Source organism: Oryza brachyantha, chromosome 9 (genome assembly GCF_000231095.2).
Source record: "Oryza brachyantha chromosome 9, ObraRS2, whole genome shotgun sequence".
NCBI classification, from domain to species: Eukaryota; Viridiplantae; Streptophyta; class Magnoliopsida; order Poales; family Poaceae; genus Oryza; species Oryza brachyantha.
Genome location: NC_023171.2, coordinates 14,754,420 through 14,769,343, shown reverse-complemented (window position 1 = coordinate 14,769,343; position 14,924 = coordinate 14,754,420). Strand labels below are relative to the sequence as shown.

The 14,924-nt window shown below is 42.7% G+C and overlaps 1 protein-coding gene across 4 annotated transcripts; it reads left to right on the top strand.

Moving 5' to 3' along the window:
- Positions 1-3,786: 3,786 nt before the first annotated feature.
- Positions 3,787-8,783, top strand: LOC102720457 (protein indeterminate-domain 5, chloroplastic-like). 4 transcript variants are annotated; one of them, XM_040527877.1, is made up of 4 exons: positions 3,787-3,875; positions 4,496-4,877; positions 4,977-5,373; positions 7,299-8,783. In XM_040527877.1, the coding sequence occupies exons 2-4, from the start codon at positions 4,733-4,735 to the stop codon at positions 8,332-8,334; spliced, it is 1,578 nt and encodes a 525-aa protein (XP_040383811.1). In that variant the 5' UTR covers positions 3,787-3,875; positions 4,496-4,732; the 3' UTR covers positions 8,335-8,783. The 4 variants fall into 4 exon arrangements, with proteins under 4 accessions (XP_040383811.1, XP_040383812.1, XP_040383813.1 ...); XM_040527878.1 differs by lacking the exon at positions 3,787-3,875 and adding an exon at positions 3,896-4,266 and having other exon boundaries at positions 4,501-4,877; XM_040527879.1 differs by lacking the exon at positions 3,787-3,875 and adding an exon at positions 3,896-4,266.
- Positions 8,784-14,924: the final 6,141 nt, after the last annotated feature.

The following is a 14,924-nucleotide window of genomic DNA, read 5'->3' as shown; positions in this document are numbered from 1 at the left end:
ATTAATTGTCATGATTATAAAGCCGATCAGATAGAAATCTAATCTAATCTACTCAAAATTTAAAAATCAACCACTAAAGTGACTAAGAGAGAATCATTCGATACATTTTTTTCTATGCTAGACAAACTAAAAACACTTATATTTTAGAAGGAACATAGTATCTTGCTTGTTACCATTAATTGAGCCTTAATTTTGAAATGACATGGAGATGGTCTCTGTCGTCCCTGTGTTTTGACTACATTTATAGGCTGAGAGAGGTCGTTCCATCCACATAGATCAAGAGGCCGGCTTTTCTGAAGTGAAGTGAAAAACCATCGGTCACTCCGTGTCAGTTAGACATGCAAATGTGATTAGCCTAATCGATTGATCAGTCACTCGCGCTGTGCAAAAAGTGCAAGCGACTTGATATTAATGTACTCTGTGCTCTTCATAATTAATTAGCCGGCAAATATAATCTCAAGTTCGTAGTACGAAAGCCTGTCTCTCACTCAATTTAATTATATTGTGCTCTATAATAGTCAATTATATTAGTACATTTCCAAATTTGAATGCATGCACGAATGTTCAGCTAGCTCTCTAAAACAAACAGGCAAGGTGTTTTTTTCCAATAAAATTTAAGGAGTACTGTGTTTAAAATGGAGTAAGTTAAAATTTTATAGACTTTTGAACTAAAAATTCTTAAAATTAAATTAGGATTAGGAAAGGACCCAAAGTTTTCGGCCCATTACAATTTACTACCCTAAGTACACCACCATATATACTCATATATAGCATATAGCTAGGACAACAATACAATGGATGTGTATGTCACGGTTTGACCCTTAACCTAGCTCACACAACAGCGATGGTTTTCTTTCTTTGTTCAATATTGAATCACTATCTAATTAATTAAGTGGGCAACAGCCAACAACTAAAGTTGGTCATCGCAACATTAGAAGAATTCCTTTTGCATGCGTAGTATACTGCTCCCTTGTTTTTTTATATGACATCATTGACTTTTATGTTTACGTTTGACCCTTCGTTTTATTAAAAAATTATAATTATAATTATTTTGTTATAATTTAATTTATTATTATGAGAGCTTTAAGTATGACTTATAATTTTGCATATTTAGATAATTTTTTTAATAAGACGAATGATCAAATATAAATATAAAAATCAAAGGTGCCGTATAATAAAACATGGAGGAAGTATATATTTATGGATGCATCGTGCGATCTCTTCATCAGATTAGTTTCATGGCTTTCAAAATGCGACTAAGGTTGGATGGAGTTTCTGGCAAATGTTCTCTAGGTGGTCCCATAATATTTATACATTATTTTTATTCCAATTTGATTAACTAATAATTGGTTCTCAAATAATGCCCAAAGAGTTGAGCATGCATGGTGTAGCAGTTCACTGTTCCACACTATAGCCTCGTGACATTACAGGAATAAAATAGCAGCTGGCTCGTGTTTTCCTTTTAACATGCACAGTACACGGTTTGTCCTTTGTGAATCCAAACTTGTGCAGCTTGGCACATATAGTTCTATTACTTTTCATCCAGTACCAATTAATTAATCTTAGGGCATGCAACAGCTTAATTAATTTGTATGTGGGAGAATATTAAGCTAGGTCAGATCATCACATGCGTGGCCTTCCCTTTTCACAGCCCCAGATGTAACCACATGCATGCAATGCATGCATGCATTCATGCGCAGTAATTATATTAATAGGTCAGAAAGGAATTTAATCGAACAGTGAATTAATGTATATACTACATATTGTTATGCCTCGAGAACAAACGAACCAGTACAAGACAGAGAATGTCTTGCACACATTCATGTACACGATGTCATATATAAAAATATTGGATGTGCGTGCTTATATATACTCTATTTGACTGTAGTCGTATATGTATGTGAGTGCAATAGCGAAGGAAAATAAGATCCTTTGATGTACAACCATCTAATATTTAATGGACCCATATTGCATATCAGTTAACCATATCAGAGATCAGAATGTCAGAGGACGCTCGTCATGTGCCGCCACCACTCGTTGGGAGGAAATGGATGCTAGAATGCTCCAATCTTCGTCTTTGGATATTATATAAAAATTCATATACAAAAGCTTAAATTAGGAAAAGCATAACTTAATACCAAATCATTTTATTTATTATTTATTTTATTGAAAATGGCGTACAATACACGTGAGCGACTTGTGGGCCCATTGATCCCCACAATCCTACCACATGGCACATGGGCCGTGTTTGATCCAGGCCTACATGTATGGTTGAGAGGAAATGGATGCGGGAATGCTCCAATCTCCGACGTTAGATCATATATCGTGAAATTAAGATTTGAAAGCCTTATTAGGAAAACCATAACTTAATTCATACCAAATCGTTTTGTTTATTATTTATTTATTAAAGAAAGCGTACAACACACACAGACGACCTGTGGGCCCATTGGTCCGCACAGTCCTACCACACGGGTCGTGTTCGATCCAGGCCTACATATATGGTTGGGAGGAAATGGATGCAGGGATGCTCCAATCTCCGCCGTTATATCATATATCGTGAAATTCATATTTGAAAGCCTTATTAGGAAGAGCATAACTTAATACCAAATTGTTTTATTTACTATTTATTTATTGAAGAAAAAGCGTACAACACACACGGACGACCTGTGGAAAAGCGTACAACACACACGACCGACCTATGGGCCCATTGGTCCCCACAGTCCTACCACACGGGTCGTGTTCGATCCAGGCCTACATGTATGGTTGGGAGGAAATGGATGCAGGATGCTCCAATCTCCGTCGTTAGATCATATATCGTGAAATTCCGATTGGAAAGCCTTTTAGGAAGAGCATAACTTAATACCAAATTGTTTTATTTACTATTTATTCATTGAAGAAAGCGTACATCACACACGGACGACCAATGGATCCATTGGTCCCCATAGTCATACCACACGGGTCGTGTTCGATCGAGGCCTACATGTATAGTTGGGAGGAAATGGATGCGGGGATGCTCCAATCTCCGTTGTTAGATCATATATCGTGAAATTCAGATTTGAAAGCCTTATTAGGAAGAGCATAACTTAATACCAAATCGTTTTATTTACTATTTATTTATTGAAGAAAGCGTACAACACACACGAATGACCTGTGGGCCCATTGGTCCCCACGGTCCTACCACACGGGCCGTGTTCGATCCAGGCCTACATGTATGGTTGGGAGGAAATGGTTGCAGGGATGCTCCAATCTCCAACATTAGATCATATATCGCGGAATTCAGATTTAAAAGCCTTATTAGGAAGAACATAACTTAATAGCAAATCGTTTTATTTATTATTTATTTATTGAAGAAAGCGTACAGTACATAAGGATGACATGTGGGCCCATTGGTCCCCACAATCTTACCACACGGGTCGCGTTCGATCCAGGCCTACATGTATGGTTGGGAGGAAATGGATGCGGGGATGCTCCAATCTCCGACATTAGATCACATATCACGAAAAAAATTCAGATTCGAAAGCCTTATTAACACCTACTAATATCAAATCATTTTATATATATATTTTTACGAAAACGGGGTACAGTTATATATTTATTTTTACAAAAATGGGGTACAGTACACACGAGCGACCTGTGGGCCCGACGGTCCCACACTCCTGCGCGGGCAGTGTGACCCCCGCTCTGGTAAATAGCACCACCTGCTCCTGTGGAGAGAGCGAGCGAGCGAGCTAGCTAGATGCATCCATATATTGGCGAGATCGATCAGCTTGCAACCAACCACTCCACCACCACACAGTGCACTGTTCCCCACCGCCGAGATGATATCCTAAACTCCAAAGCAGGTAGAGTTCAGAAAGGGAGGAAAGCAACAAGCGGTAGGGTTTCATTCCTTCCTCTCTGTGTGTGTGTGTGCGCCACACAATTCCTTCTTGCCCTTTCTTTAGTTAGTTTCTTCTCTCCTTGAATCTGCATCATGATCATCACCATCTGGTGGTGGTATTTTAATTTAATCTAGTCTAATCTAATCTCTTGTTGCTCGTTTGGTTTGTTGCTCCTGTTGTTTTTAAGGGGTTTGGTTGGCTCTAGCTAGGCCAGCAGCTTTCCCAAATTAATCTTTGTGGTCTCTTCTTCCTCCTGCTGCTGCCTCTATCTCTTTCTCGGTTTCGAGCCATTTCTCCGCGACCTCTTCTTCTCCCCCACCTCGCTTGGCACGGCGCGTGCTTGATTTTTCTTCGTCTTCTTCTTCTCTCTCGGGTTGTTGTTTGTGTGAGTGCAACCTGTTTTGTCCGCCATCGATCTCTCTTTAGCTAGCAAATTGTTCGTTTGCACGCACACAAAGAAAAAAAGGTTTGGCTTTGTGGTTTGTCGTCCTGTGGCATGCACGCGCACACACATATCTATCTGTTGGTGTTTGTTGCTGAGTGATTTAAACCTGGTCATAATATTCATGTGTTTCCTCTTTTGCTTGCTTGCTCCATTCTCTCTTGTCTTTTAGATCAGAAGAGGCCGGAGACACCTTCAGTTCAGCTGTGACATCTTGCACTTGTATGATCACTTGCTTGCCTTTATGCTTGAGTGAGGCAGATAGGTGCACAGTGCCAGCCATGTCGCCTCCTCCCTGTGACTAGTTGGACTGCATCAGGTAGCGGCTTGGCCGCTCCTAGCTCACCTCACCTGAAGCCAACAAAGCGAGCGATCGAGAGAGGAATCAAGTCTCTGTTGTTTTGCGGCGATGGCGGCCGCCTCGTCCGCGCCCTTCTTTGGGCTCGGCGACACGCAGATGCCGCCACCGGGGCAGAACCCAAATCCGGCTCTCCAGCCACCACCCGCCGCCGCGCCTGCGCCCAAGAAGAAGAGGAACCAGCCTGGCAACCCAAGCAAGTTTCTTGATGACTGATTCATTAATTAGTTTGATTCGATCTCTTGGTCTGATTGATGTGAATTAATATGTGTGTGTGGATGCTTGATGGATGCAGATCCGGATGCGGAGGTGATAGCGCTGTCGCCGAAGACGCTGATGGCGACGAACAGGTTCGTGTGCGAGGTGTGCAACAAGGGGTTCCAGCGGGAGCAGAACCTGCAGCTGCACCGGCGAGGGCACAACCTGCCGTGGAAGCTGAAGCAGAAGAACCCCAAGGAGGCGCGGCGGCGGGTGTACCTGTGCCCGGAGCCGTCGTGCGTCCACCACGACCCGTCGCGCGCCCTCGGCGACCTCACCGGCATCAAGAAGCACTACTGCCGGAAGCACGGCGAGAAGAAGTGGCGCTGCGACAAGTGCTCCAAGCGCTACGCCGTCCAGTCCGACTGGAAGGCTCACTCCAAGACCTGCGGCACCCGCGAGTACCGCTGCGACTGCGGCACCCTCTTCTCCAGGTCCGTCCATGTCCATCCACCATTAATCTCGATCTTAATTAATTTGTTGGATTAACTGATCATGCATCGTATCTATCGTCTTTGCAATTAATTCTTCCATGGATTGACAGCACATCATCATCAGATCAGCTAAGATTGCTATATTAATTCCCTTTTAAGAGCTATTATTATTATTATTATCTTCTGTTTGTTCGTTCGTTCTTTCGTTGTGGCATGATTGGGTCATGATGAGCCCGTTGATGAGGAAGCAGACCGGCGAAATCGATTGATCGATCGATTTGATGGGTCGTCGATCGCCTTTTGTTAGGGTTAGGGTTGTCGTCGTACGTCGCTAGCCACTTCCTCCTCTCGCCATGGCATGCACAGAGGAGTCGTCGTCTCGATTGGATTGGATTAGATTGGATTCCTTAGAGAGAGAGAAAGAGAGGGAGAGAGTATGCATGCAAACGCATGAGCTAGCTGCTGGCTGCTGCTGCGGCCGCTCCCACGTGAAGCGTTCTTGTCGGGAGGGGGGGGGGGGGGGGAGGGCTCCTCCTCCTCTTCCTCTTCCTCATACTGGATATGCACAGCGACAGCAGCTGCTGCAACCTGACATGGGTGAGGGCTCAAAAAGGGGCCAGCCATTGCCATCGCCATTTTTCCACCTCGGAAACCACGCTCTCTCTCTCTCTCTCTCTCTTCAGCTTCCCCACCTGTTCACGTGGTCATCCAAACATGCCTGCGTGGCTGCGTGCAGCGAAGTGGCTTGTTTCTCATGTGATCCATCCATCGGCAAGCCAACCTGCATGCCATGGCAACTGCCAAGCTGTGTACTGCATGTACTGCTGTGCTTGCTACCTCTTGTTGCCGCTGCTGGCTGGATAGGATGTATCTAGCTAGCTATCTACCAATCCAGCTTTACCACATCCGTTAGATCTTTTTTTGCATCTCCAGCAGCTAGCTTCTGATCTCTATCTCTCTCTGTGTATCTCGATATATCTCTGTCATTTATTTTAATTAATTAATTGATAGTACTACTACTAATTTTGCCAAAAAAAAATGCTACTGCTAGCTGCATGACAATTATGAACCACAAGCCTGCAGGTGCAGCACGCATGCATGCATGCGCTCTAGCCGCTAGCTGGTGTTTTTTTGTGATTTTTGGTTGCTACTCTGAGATGGAGTATAGTACAGCTAAGATGATTTATTTTGGTTATTGGAATTTTTGTGCAAAAGATCCAAATTCTGTAGCTGTTGCATGCATTCATTCGTTTGGTTTTATTTGCCAGCCTGCAACTAATCTGTATGCAATCAATCTACAGCTAGTAACGAACAAGTGTTTTTGGCAGTGAAATGAATGAATTGATTAATAGCAACATTTTTGCGTGCCGTTCTTCAGTTTTCTTCACTTCTGTGCTGTTAATATGCATGCACCGATAATTAGTGAGTGCATTTAAGATTGCCAGTGCAGTGTATAAACACAACCGAGGCAGCACTAATTAATCAGTAAATTTAAAAATTCCAGCATGAATGGATTTCAAATATAGTATGTTGTAAAACAATGATGAATAGATAAGAACTTAATTAATTGATCGTGTGAACATGCAATCTGCCCATTACAATAACATTGCGATCTCCTTAATATTTTGACGTGTACACTATCGTATTAATTAACTTTGATTACTGAAGAGATCTGACTACAAGATATGCATATTTTCTTCTACTAATGAGTGCTATAGCTCCTAGGAGAAATTTCAAAAAAGGAATTTTAATGAGTTTTGGAACACAGATTCACAGTACTGAATAATACACTCTAGCACCATATGTAATCATGCATGTAGTACGTGTGCTACAATGAATTCACTGGTGGTTATGTTCATGTGTGCACAATGCATTGGATGAAACAATTTGACACGCTGTTTCTTCTTCACGTATGCACAATGCAGGAGGGACAGCTTCATCACCCACCGCGCCTTCTGCGACGCGCTGGCGCAGGAGAACGTGCGGGTGCCGCCCATCGGCGCCGGCGTCTACGGCTGCTCCGGCAACATTAGCATTGGGTTCTCCGGCGCCATGACCGCCCCGCAGCTGCCTCCTGCAGGCTTCTCTGAACAAGTCGGCCAGCCGTCGGCATCCGCCGGTGACGTCCTCCGCCTCGGCGGCGGCAATGCTGGGGTCGGCGTCGGCGGCGGCTCTCAGTTTGATCACCTCATGGCTTCGTCGTCGGGTGCCTCCATGTTCCGCTCGCATGGCTCGTCGTCCTCGTCGTACTACCTCGCCAACGCCCCTCACCATGCTCCCGCTCAGGAGTACCCGGAGGACGGCCAGGCTCAGGCCGGCCATGGTGGCTCGCTGCTCCAAGGCAAGCCGGCGGCGTTCCATGACCTGATGCAGCTCCCCGTGCAGCACCAGCAAAGCAGCAATGGTAACATCCTGAACCTCGGCTTCTTGTCGGGCAGCAATGGCGTCGACCAATTCAACGGCAGCGGCGGGCAGGGCGGCATCGTGACTTCCGGCGCCCTCGCTGGCAGCCACCTAGGCGGCGGCGGTGGCGGCTTTCCTCCCCTGTACAACTCTTCCGAACAGGCCGGCGGGCTGCCGCAGATGTCGGCGACAGCGCTCTTGCAGAAGGCGGCGCAGATAGGTGCAACGACGAGCAGCTACACCGGAGGCGGCGGCGCGAGCTCGCTGCTTCGTGGAGCCAGCGCCGGCGGTGAAGGGCCAACTGCCAACGAAAGGTCGTACCAGAATCTCATCCTGGGCTCGATGGCGAGCGGGAGCGGCGGCGCGGGCTACGCCGCTGGTAGCTTCGCCGGCGCGTCGGCATTCGGTGGCGCCGTCGACGACGGAAAGCTGAGCACGAGGGACTTCCTCGGCGTCGGCGTCGTCCAGGGCATGAGCGGCTCGGCGGCAATGGGGCCGCCGCGGCACGGTGCAGCCGGCCTCCACGTCGGTTCACTGGACCCGGAAAACATGAACTGAAGTCGTCATCACAGAAAGAAAAATGAGCAAGATCAACTGGCAAGACTGAATGATATGATGCTGCTAATTAATTTCATCAGATTGATCAGGAAGTGGTCAAGAAAATGGAGGGAATCAAGAACAAAAAAGTGATAATTCCCATGCAGGATGGATCGATATGTTTCTGCAGCTGTTATTGGCTATTGCACTGCTGATCATTAGTTGCTAGCTAGCTTAGCCAGGACTGGAAGGAACAATAATAATACCGGGATCAATCAAGTGGCCAGAACTTAATTTTGTAATTGGTACATTTCGTTTGTTTTGCTGTACTTTTGGCAGGAGATAAATGCAAGCCTCTCCCTAGATGCATGTGAAGGCCTAGCTGACCCCAGATCGACTAGAATTAATTCAAGCAAGCAGTGGCTGGATTAATTAATCTTGGAGTTTTTATTACATGTTTGGTGCATATATTTGCAGGTACAGTGGCTAGCTAGTACTACTGTCTTACTGACCGATAAGGCTAGCTATATTTCATGTTGGTTTCTTCTCTGGGTGTGCTGCTTTCAAAGTTGAAAGGAGGAGAGAGAGAGAGAGATGGCAAAAGATACTACTCCAGGATGCATCATTAATCTGTGGGGTTTGGTGTGTGTCAGTGGCGATCTGAAGAACAGCATGCAGCATAGGACTGACCAAGAAGGTTACAAACAGATCGACCAAATTGCACGCATCCCACTGCCCTAATAACGCCGCTGCAGTCGCTTGCTTGCTTCCGTAATTATTCCCCGCTTGGCTTCTTCTTCTTCACCTTGGCTGGCTCGATCTCCAGGTCCAGCTGAGACGACATTGCTGCTGCTGCTGCTCTGATGAGCTTGCTACCGAGCTAGCTAGCTATGGCGTCCTTGAGCTTTCTTCTCTCTCACTTGCAATGCTACCACTTGCACAGTGCACACACGACATGCACAGTGAGAGCTCCGAGCAGCTTCAAGAGCCTAGTTATTTGATTTATTAATTATACTAAATTTTAATAATTATATTGAAAAATTATCTTCGAAGAGGCTATTGATTTTACTTGTCATGTTATTTAAATGATTAAACATATTACCTTATTGGCTAAATCTAGCAAGTTATTCTCCCACGTAGCAGTAATGTGATTTGTTGGTTCTATATGGTTGAGCCCACAAGTCATCCTCCTGGCCGTGAATAGGGATAGCAAGTCTGTTGGAGTGCACGTCAATTTAAAGATAAAATATTTATATATAAATAGCTAATTAAGATTTAGAAAGCCAAAATTTATCCATTGTTTTAGATATGCTATAAGCTATGTAACATAGGGCAGTATATTGCATATGTAGACACACCAAAAGGTACGTAGCTACCGAACATTTGGAAGTAGCTAAATGCTACGGAACAAGTTAGGGTGAAGTTTGTCCACGTGAAGAGAGAGAGATAGAAAGAAAGGGAGACTTTGAGAGAGAGAGAGAGTGAGATGGATGCATGCAAGTCTGTGCAGGTCAGAGGTAGCCAGGTCTTTGTGAGCACTGTGCACTGTAAAACAGTTTTTTCCTCCTTTTTTTTTTTGCCTTTTTTGAGCTTGGCCACACATGCACAGGGTGAGCGGCCGCTTTCACAGGGGCGTCGCGTACGTCTTGGGTATCTAATTATGATATTATCCGTGTTAATTAGAGCCATCCAGCCCGATGAATATATAATAGCGTTTTTAGTAAACCCCTTTGCATTGGTTACTAGGCTTGGTAAATTTTCCGTCGGGTCCGTGGATCCACTGGGGACCCGCCCCTATGGGCCAAGGAGAAAGATTTTCCTTCACACAACCCAAAAGTGTTTTATCCCAGTAAACTTTCTATATTTGAAATCCAATAGGTCCAATAATCTAGTTGTCCGAGCATGCCATATATAAACCCCCAACCCTAGTTTTTTTTATCTCTCCTCCTCCTTCCATTCACAGCCGCTGCCGCCGCCGCCCCTCAACTTGGTGAGTCCATGTCCATCGTTGTGTTGGCTGCCACTGTCACCCTGCGCCCTCGCCCTCTATCGATGGGCCCTGGTTAGGTTTTGGGCCGTTCTTAAACAAACTTGGCGGCGACCCGTCACATTGTCAACACTATTGCATTCTTATTGGATGCTCAAAATTGTTTCAAAATACAAATTGTCTTGTTGTTTCTTTCGATAGTACAGCTAACCATATTGTCAATATGATACATAACTTCAAGTGCAAAAGGAATCCTATTTGTATTAGTTAGTATTAGTATGGTGTAAATTGAGGTCCTATTTGGTTCCTGTTTAGTCCCTCCATTTTAGTTCATATTAGTCTCTTTTAGTCCATAAAATCCCAAATATGAGGGACTAAAAAGTCTCTATTTAAGATGTTAAAAAGCCCCTAAATAAGGTGCTTATTTGGGACTAAAGGGACTAAAAGCTAGCCGATCCCACCCAACCATCCGTAAGAGAGGAGAACATGCTGAAAAGTCCCTATTTTAACTGCTCATTAATCACCCTTTAGTCCCTTGAACCAAACAATACATACTAAAGTGGGGACTAAATAGTCACAGAACTAGGATCCAAATAGGGCCTGAATGATCTAGGAGATACACTTTGTTAGCTCAGTGGTAGGCGCACGTGGTTTCAACCCTGTCAACGTGTGTTCGACTCTGATGTGAGTCATGTGACTGCACATTCTTCTTAATTACTATATGTGTTTCAAAATTTAAGCATTTCTAGGTTGTTTAACAGAGAAGAAAAGACCATATTACTCCTTAATCAATTGCGGTGAGAAATTAGGTGAAGATAAAATGATGAGAATTCTGAATGCGAAGTGATTAATGTGATAAGTGGTATTATGAATATGTCATAAATACTTATACTTTGGTATCAGATTCAAATTCCAAACATGATCACATTTTGGAACAGAGAGAGAGAGCATTTGATACCAAGGTTCTTCTCTGTTGTCTATTGCATTGATATGATTCAGTACTAGTTTCTTTCCTATCTAGATTAATTTGCTATATATGAAAAAATGGTAATATGTATGATTTGTGCCTATTTCCAAGTTCGCAACAAAAGATATGGGTGCCTTTGGTTAGTAAATACACTGACAAATTTAATTTGAGTAATTTATTGGAGAATGTATAATAGTTAGTTTAAAGTGAAACTTGTGCCAAGGGCCCACAAAGGGAAAATATATTTAACTTATTGCTCATTCTGTTTTTAGATAATTCACCGGAGGGGAGAGGTTCTCCACCTGAATCGCATTGAATTAAAAAACACTCCGTTGATTCTTAAGACATATTTTGATTTCAAAAGGTCAAAGGTCATATATTTAATCAAATGTCATATATGGTGAAAGATTATATATATGCATGGTCGTATATATAAAATTTTATCAGCAATATATTTGATGATAAATCAATGGTTAAATTTATCGTCAAGACCTTTGAGTCCATAAATAATAATCATGATACGCCCTAAAAAATGCCGATAGTAATATTGTTAGATAAACAAACATAAGCTGTGGATGACACTTTGGACCAAAGAAGATAGCAGGCCACATACTATACAGATCTGCATGAAATTAGTTGCAACATGTAGGAGTATATATATAGTTCATAAATATCCTAGCTGCATGCATTATACGTACATTTTTGTGTATGACTTGCATTAACTCAGTGATCGATCGATCGATCGATGACAGTACGTACTCTAGTGCATTATTGCAATGACGTTGTGGTCCTTAGTTTGTTCGTTACACTGGCCTGTGGCGACAAAACAATATTCGTCCTCTTTCTGTATACACACACATGTACAGCGTCTCTGAATACTTTGCCGCTGGCTGTCGGCATCATGCCATATATGTGTCCAAAACCTGGCTGAATAGCTCGATCTCTTGATCTGTGGCTGTTGATCCCACAGTTTTCATCGCACGTTAATTATGCATATGTGTGTAGTCTTCAACTTTATCTCATTTTGATCGGCAAACAATATAGTTAATCTCCTCTGAGAACTAATTACAGTACCTGGTAGTAATTTATTTTACTGACAGCAGTGAGGGAGGTCCGACTATTATGTTATAAACCAAAAAATAAATCAATTTTGGACTCTCTGATCATATATACAGTTTACATGAATTTTGGACTGTTATGTTATAAACGAATTAAAACTAATTAATTAATACCGCGTTCGGCCATCACCGATGAGTTATCTTATTTTTCGCACACACGCTTCTCAAACTATTAAACGGTATATGTTTTAATTAAAAAAATTATAGAAAAGCTATTTTTAAAAAAATCATATTAATCAATTTATATTTTAAATAATTAATTAATTATATACTAAGCATTTTTCACGCCAAATAACTCATCCACCTCCACCCTCCTACCGAACCGAACGCAGCCGTAGTTGATCTATATTAATTATTGCCCAACGGGCTGGGTAACAGGACGAGGTTGACAAATCAGGTAGCAACTGGTATTCTTATTTTGTACGATATATATGGAGCTATACTATGCCAGACAACGTCGTCATCCTCCAGTCAAGTTCTAATCCCTAGCTTCCAATTAAGTTTCAACGAACTGTGCGTTGTCGTCGCTACAGCTAAGCTTGGAAAGGCGAGCTGAGCTGCTACTAGCAAGTAGACAACACACACAAACACACACACAGAGACCAGGCAGCAGCTTGCTCTCTGGAGTTCTGATGTTTCTCTGAATCGGTCACGGCCGGCTCATCGATCGGAGCTTCTTCTTTTAGCTACTAGCTTGTGTTTGGTAACGTCAGAGCTAGCTGATACTGTTCCGGGATTCTAACACAGTTGACGCTGCGGCTGCGTTCTCTTTTTCTTTACTAATTTTTCTTAGTTTTTTCCTTATCTTTTATGCACATATTTTTTAAATAGTTAAACAATATATATATATATATAAGTTTATTCATTATCTTTCTGTTTTAGAGTAGATTTTTAAAATTTTATAGGGATTAATTTTATGTTTTATAGTATTAAATGGCTGTCAAAACAAGATAATATTTTATATCTACCATTTTAATTTCCAGCAACAAAAGAACGTGCGGGAGCTATCTTCATTCACAGCCAGAGGCAGCTAGCCAGGTAGTAAGCTATACTGATACTTTACCTCGTCAGGTATGAACATATTATTGGCAGGTACACACAACACTCTCCAGTCTACACTGTAGTCAGTTTTTCACCCCCACGCATGACTGCTTTGGTAAAAATATGTTTTGTCATTCTAATCCTCGATGGATTAATTGCATATAAAGATATATGCCAAACTAGATATATATGTAGCTTAATTATAGTTTGGCATATATCCATATGCTACTATGGATCGATTCGTATGTGTATATATATAGCTTGGAGCTTAGCATGAATAATGGTAGATAGAGCTATCCATTTGACATATACATGATAGTTGACCAGTGACGGATCTATCCAATAAGGTTAGAAGTGTCTGAATATAGTATTTTAACCCTCCTTTCTATTGATCTTTATCATAAAATTCTAAAGAGATCTTTATGGAGACTCCAATAACTCTAACACGGGAGGGGGCTCGTCTTGTCCCATGCTAAATCCGCCCCTTATTGTACATCCATTTCTTTGCTTGATCTCTGCATGGCAACTTTAGCCTGTTGACTGTGCTGTGCAGCGGAGGGGGCTGCAGGCTCATCAGCCTTGCATGCATGCAACGCACGCAGAGAGTGATCAGCTCGCTGAGGAGATCTGCACACACTTGTCCATATCATATACCGTCTCTAGCTTTCTCGATCACATGCACTTACATGTACAGACACATCTAGAGAGAGATCAGAGAGAGAGAGAGAGAGAGAGAGAGAGAGATGCAGTTGATGCTTTGTTAAAAGCCCTGGGACAAAAAGGAACTGCCTTTCTTGCGAGAATTATTGATCTCGCCGTGATTGATTGCATTGCATTAATTGTTCCAATCCGATATATCGATCGAGCTCGATCATTCAAAACCCCAGATCGCTACACGCACATATTTGGATGCCAATCAGCCGTCACAGACACAGCCATGCACAGTACCAGCCCGGCCACCGGCTACACCGGCGACATATGGTTTGTTATAAAAACTGGTCCTAGAATTGATATCGGCAGCTAAATACGAAAGTGTATGATGTAAGGTCGATCCAAACTCAATGATGAGATGAAGGTATGATGTTTGTTATCGAGGTTAAACCAATGCACATATCCCCTGATGCACCGCTACACTAATCATAGACACTCCTCCATGATCTAATATATTATAGTGTATGTAGGTGTCCACGGCCTTCTGGCTAGATCAACTAATTGTACTAGACCTATACTGTAGCAGGTTTTTGTAAGAGGGGGTCTAAGATATAGTCCAAGTCTAACTCTGTTATGTACATATTACAACTATAGGATCTAAAATGCAACTAAACTTGTATGTAGGGATGGAAACAAATCGAATATAGACGGGTAATACCCATGTATGTTCATTTTCATATTGTTAGATGGATACGAAGAAGAATACGAATAAGTCGGATACAAAAACAAATAGAATTATTTCAAATACAAATAAGGATGATAGGATCAGACATGAATATGGACACGG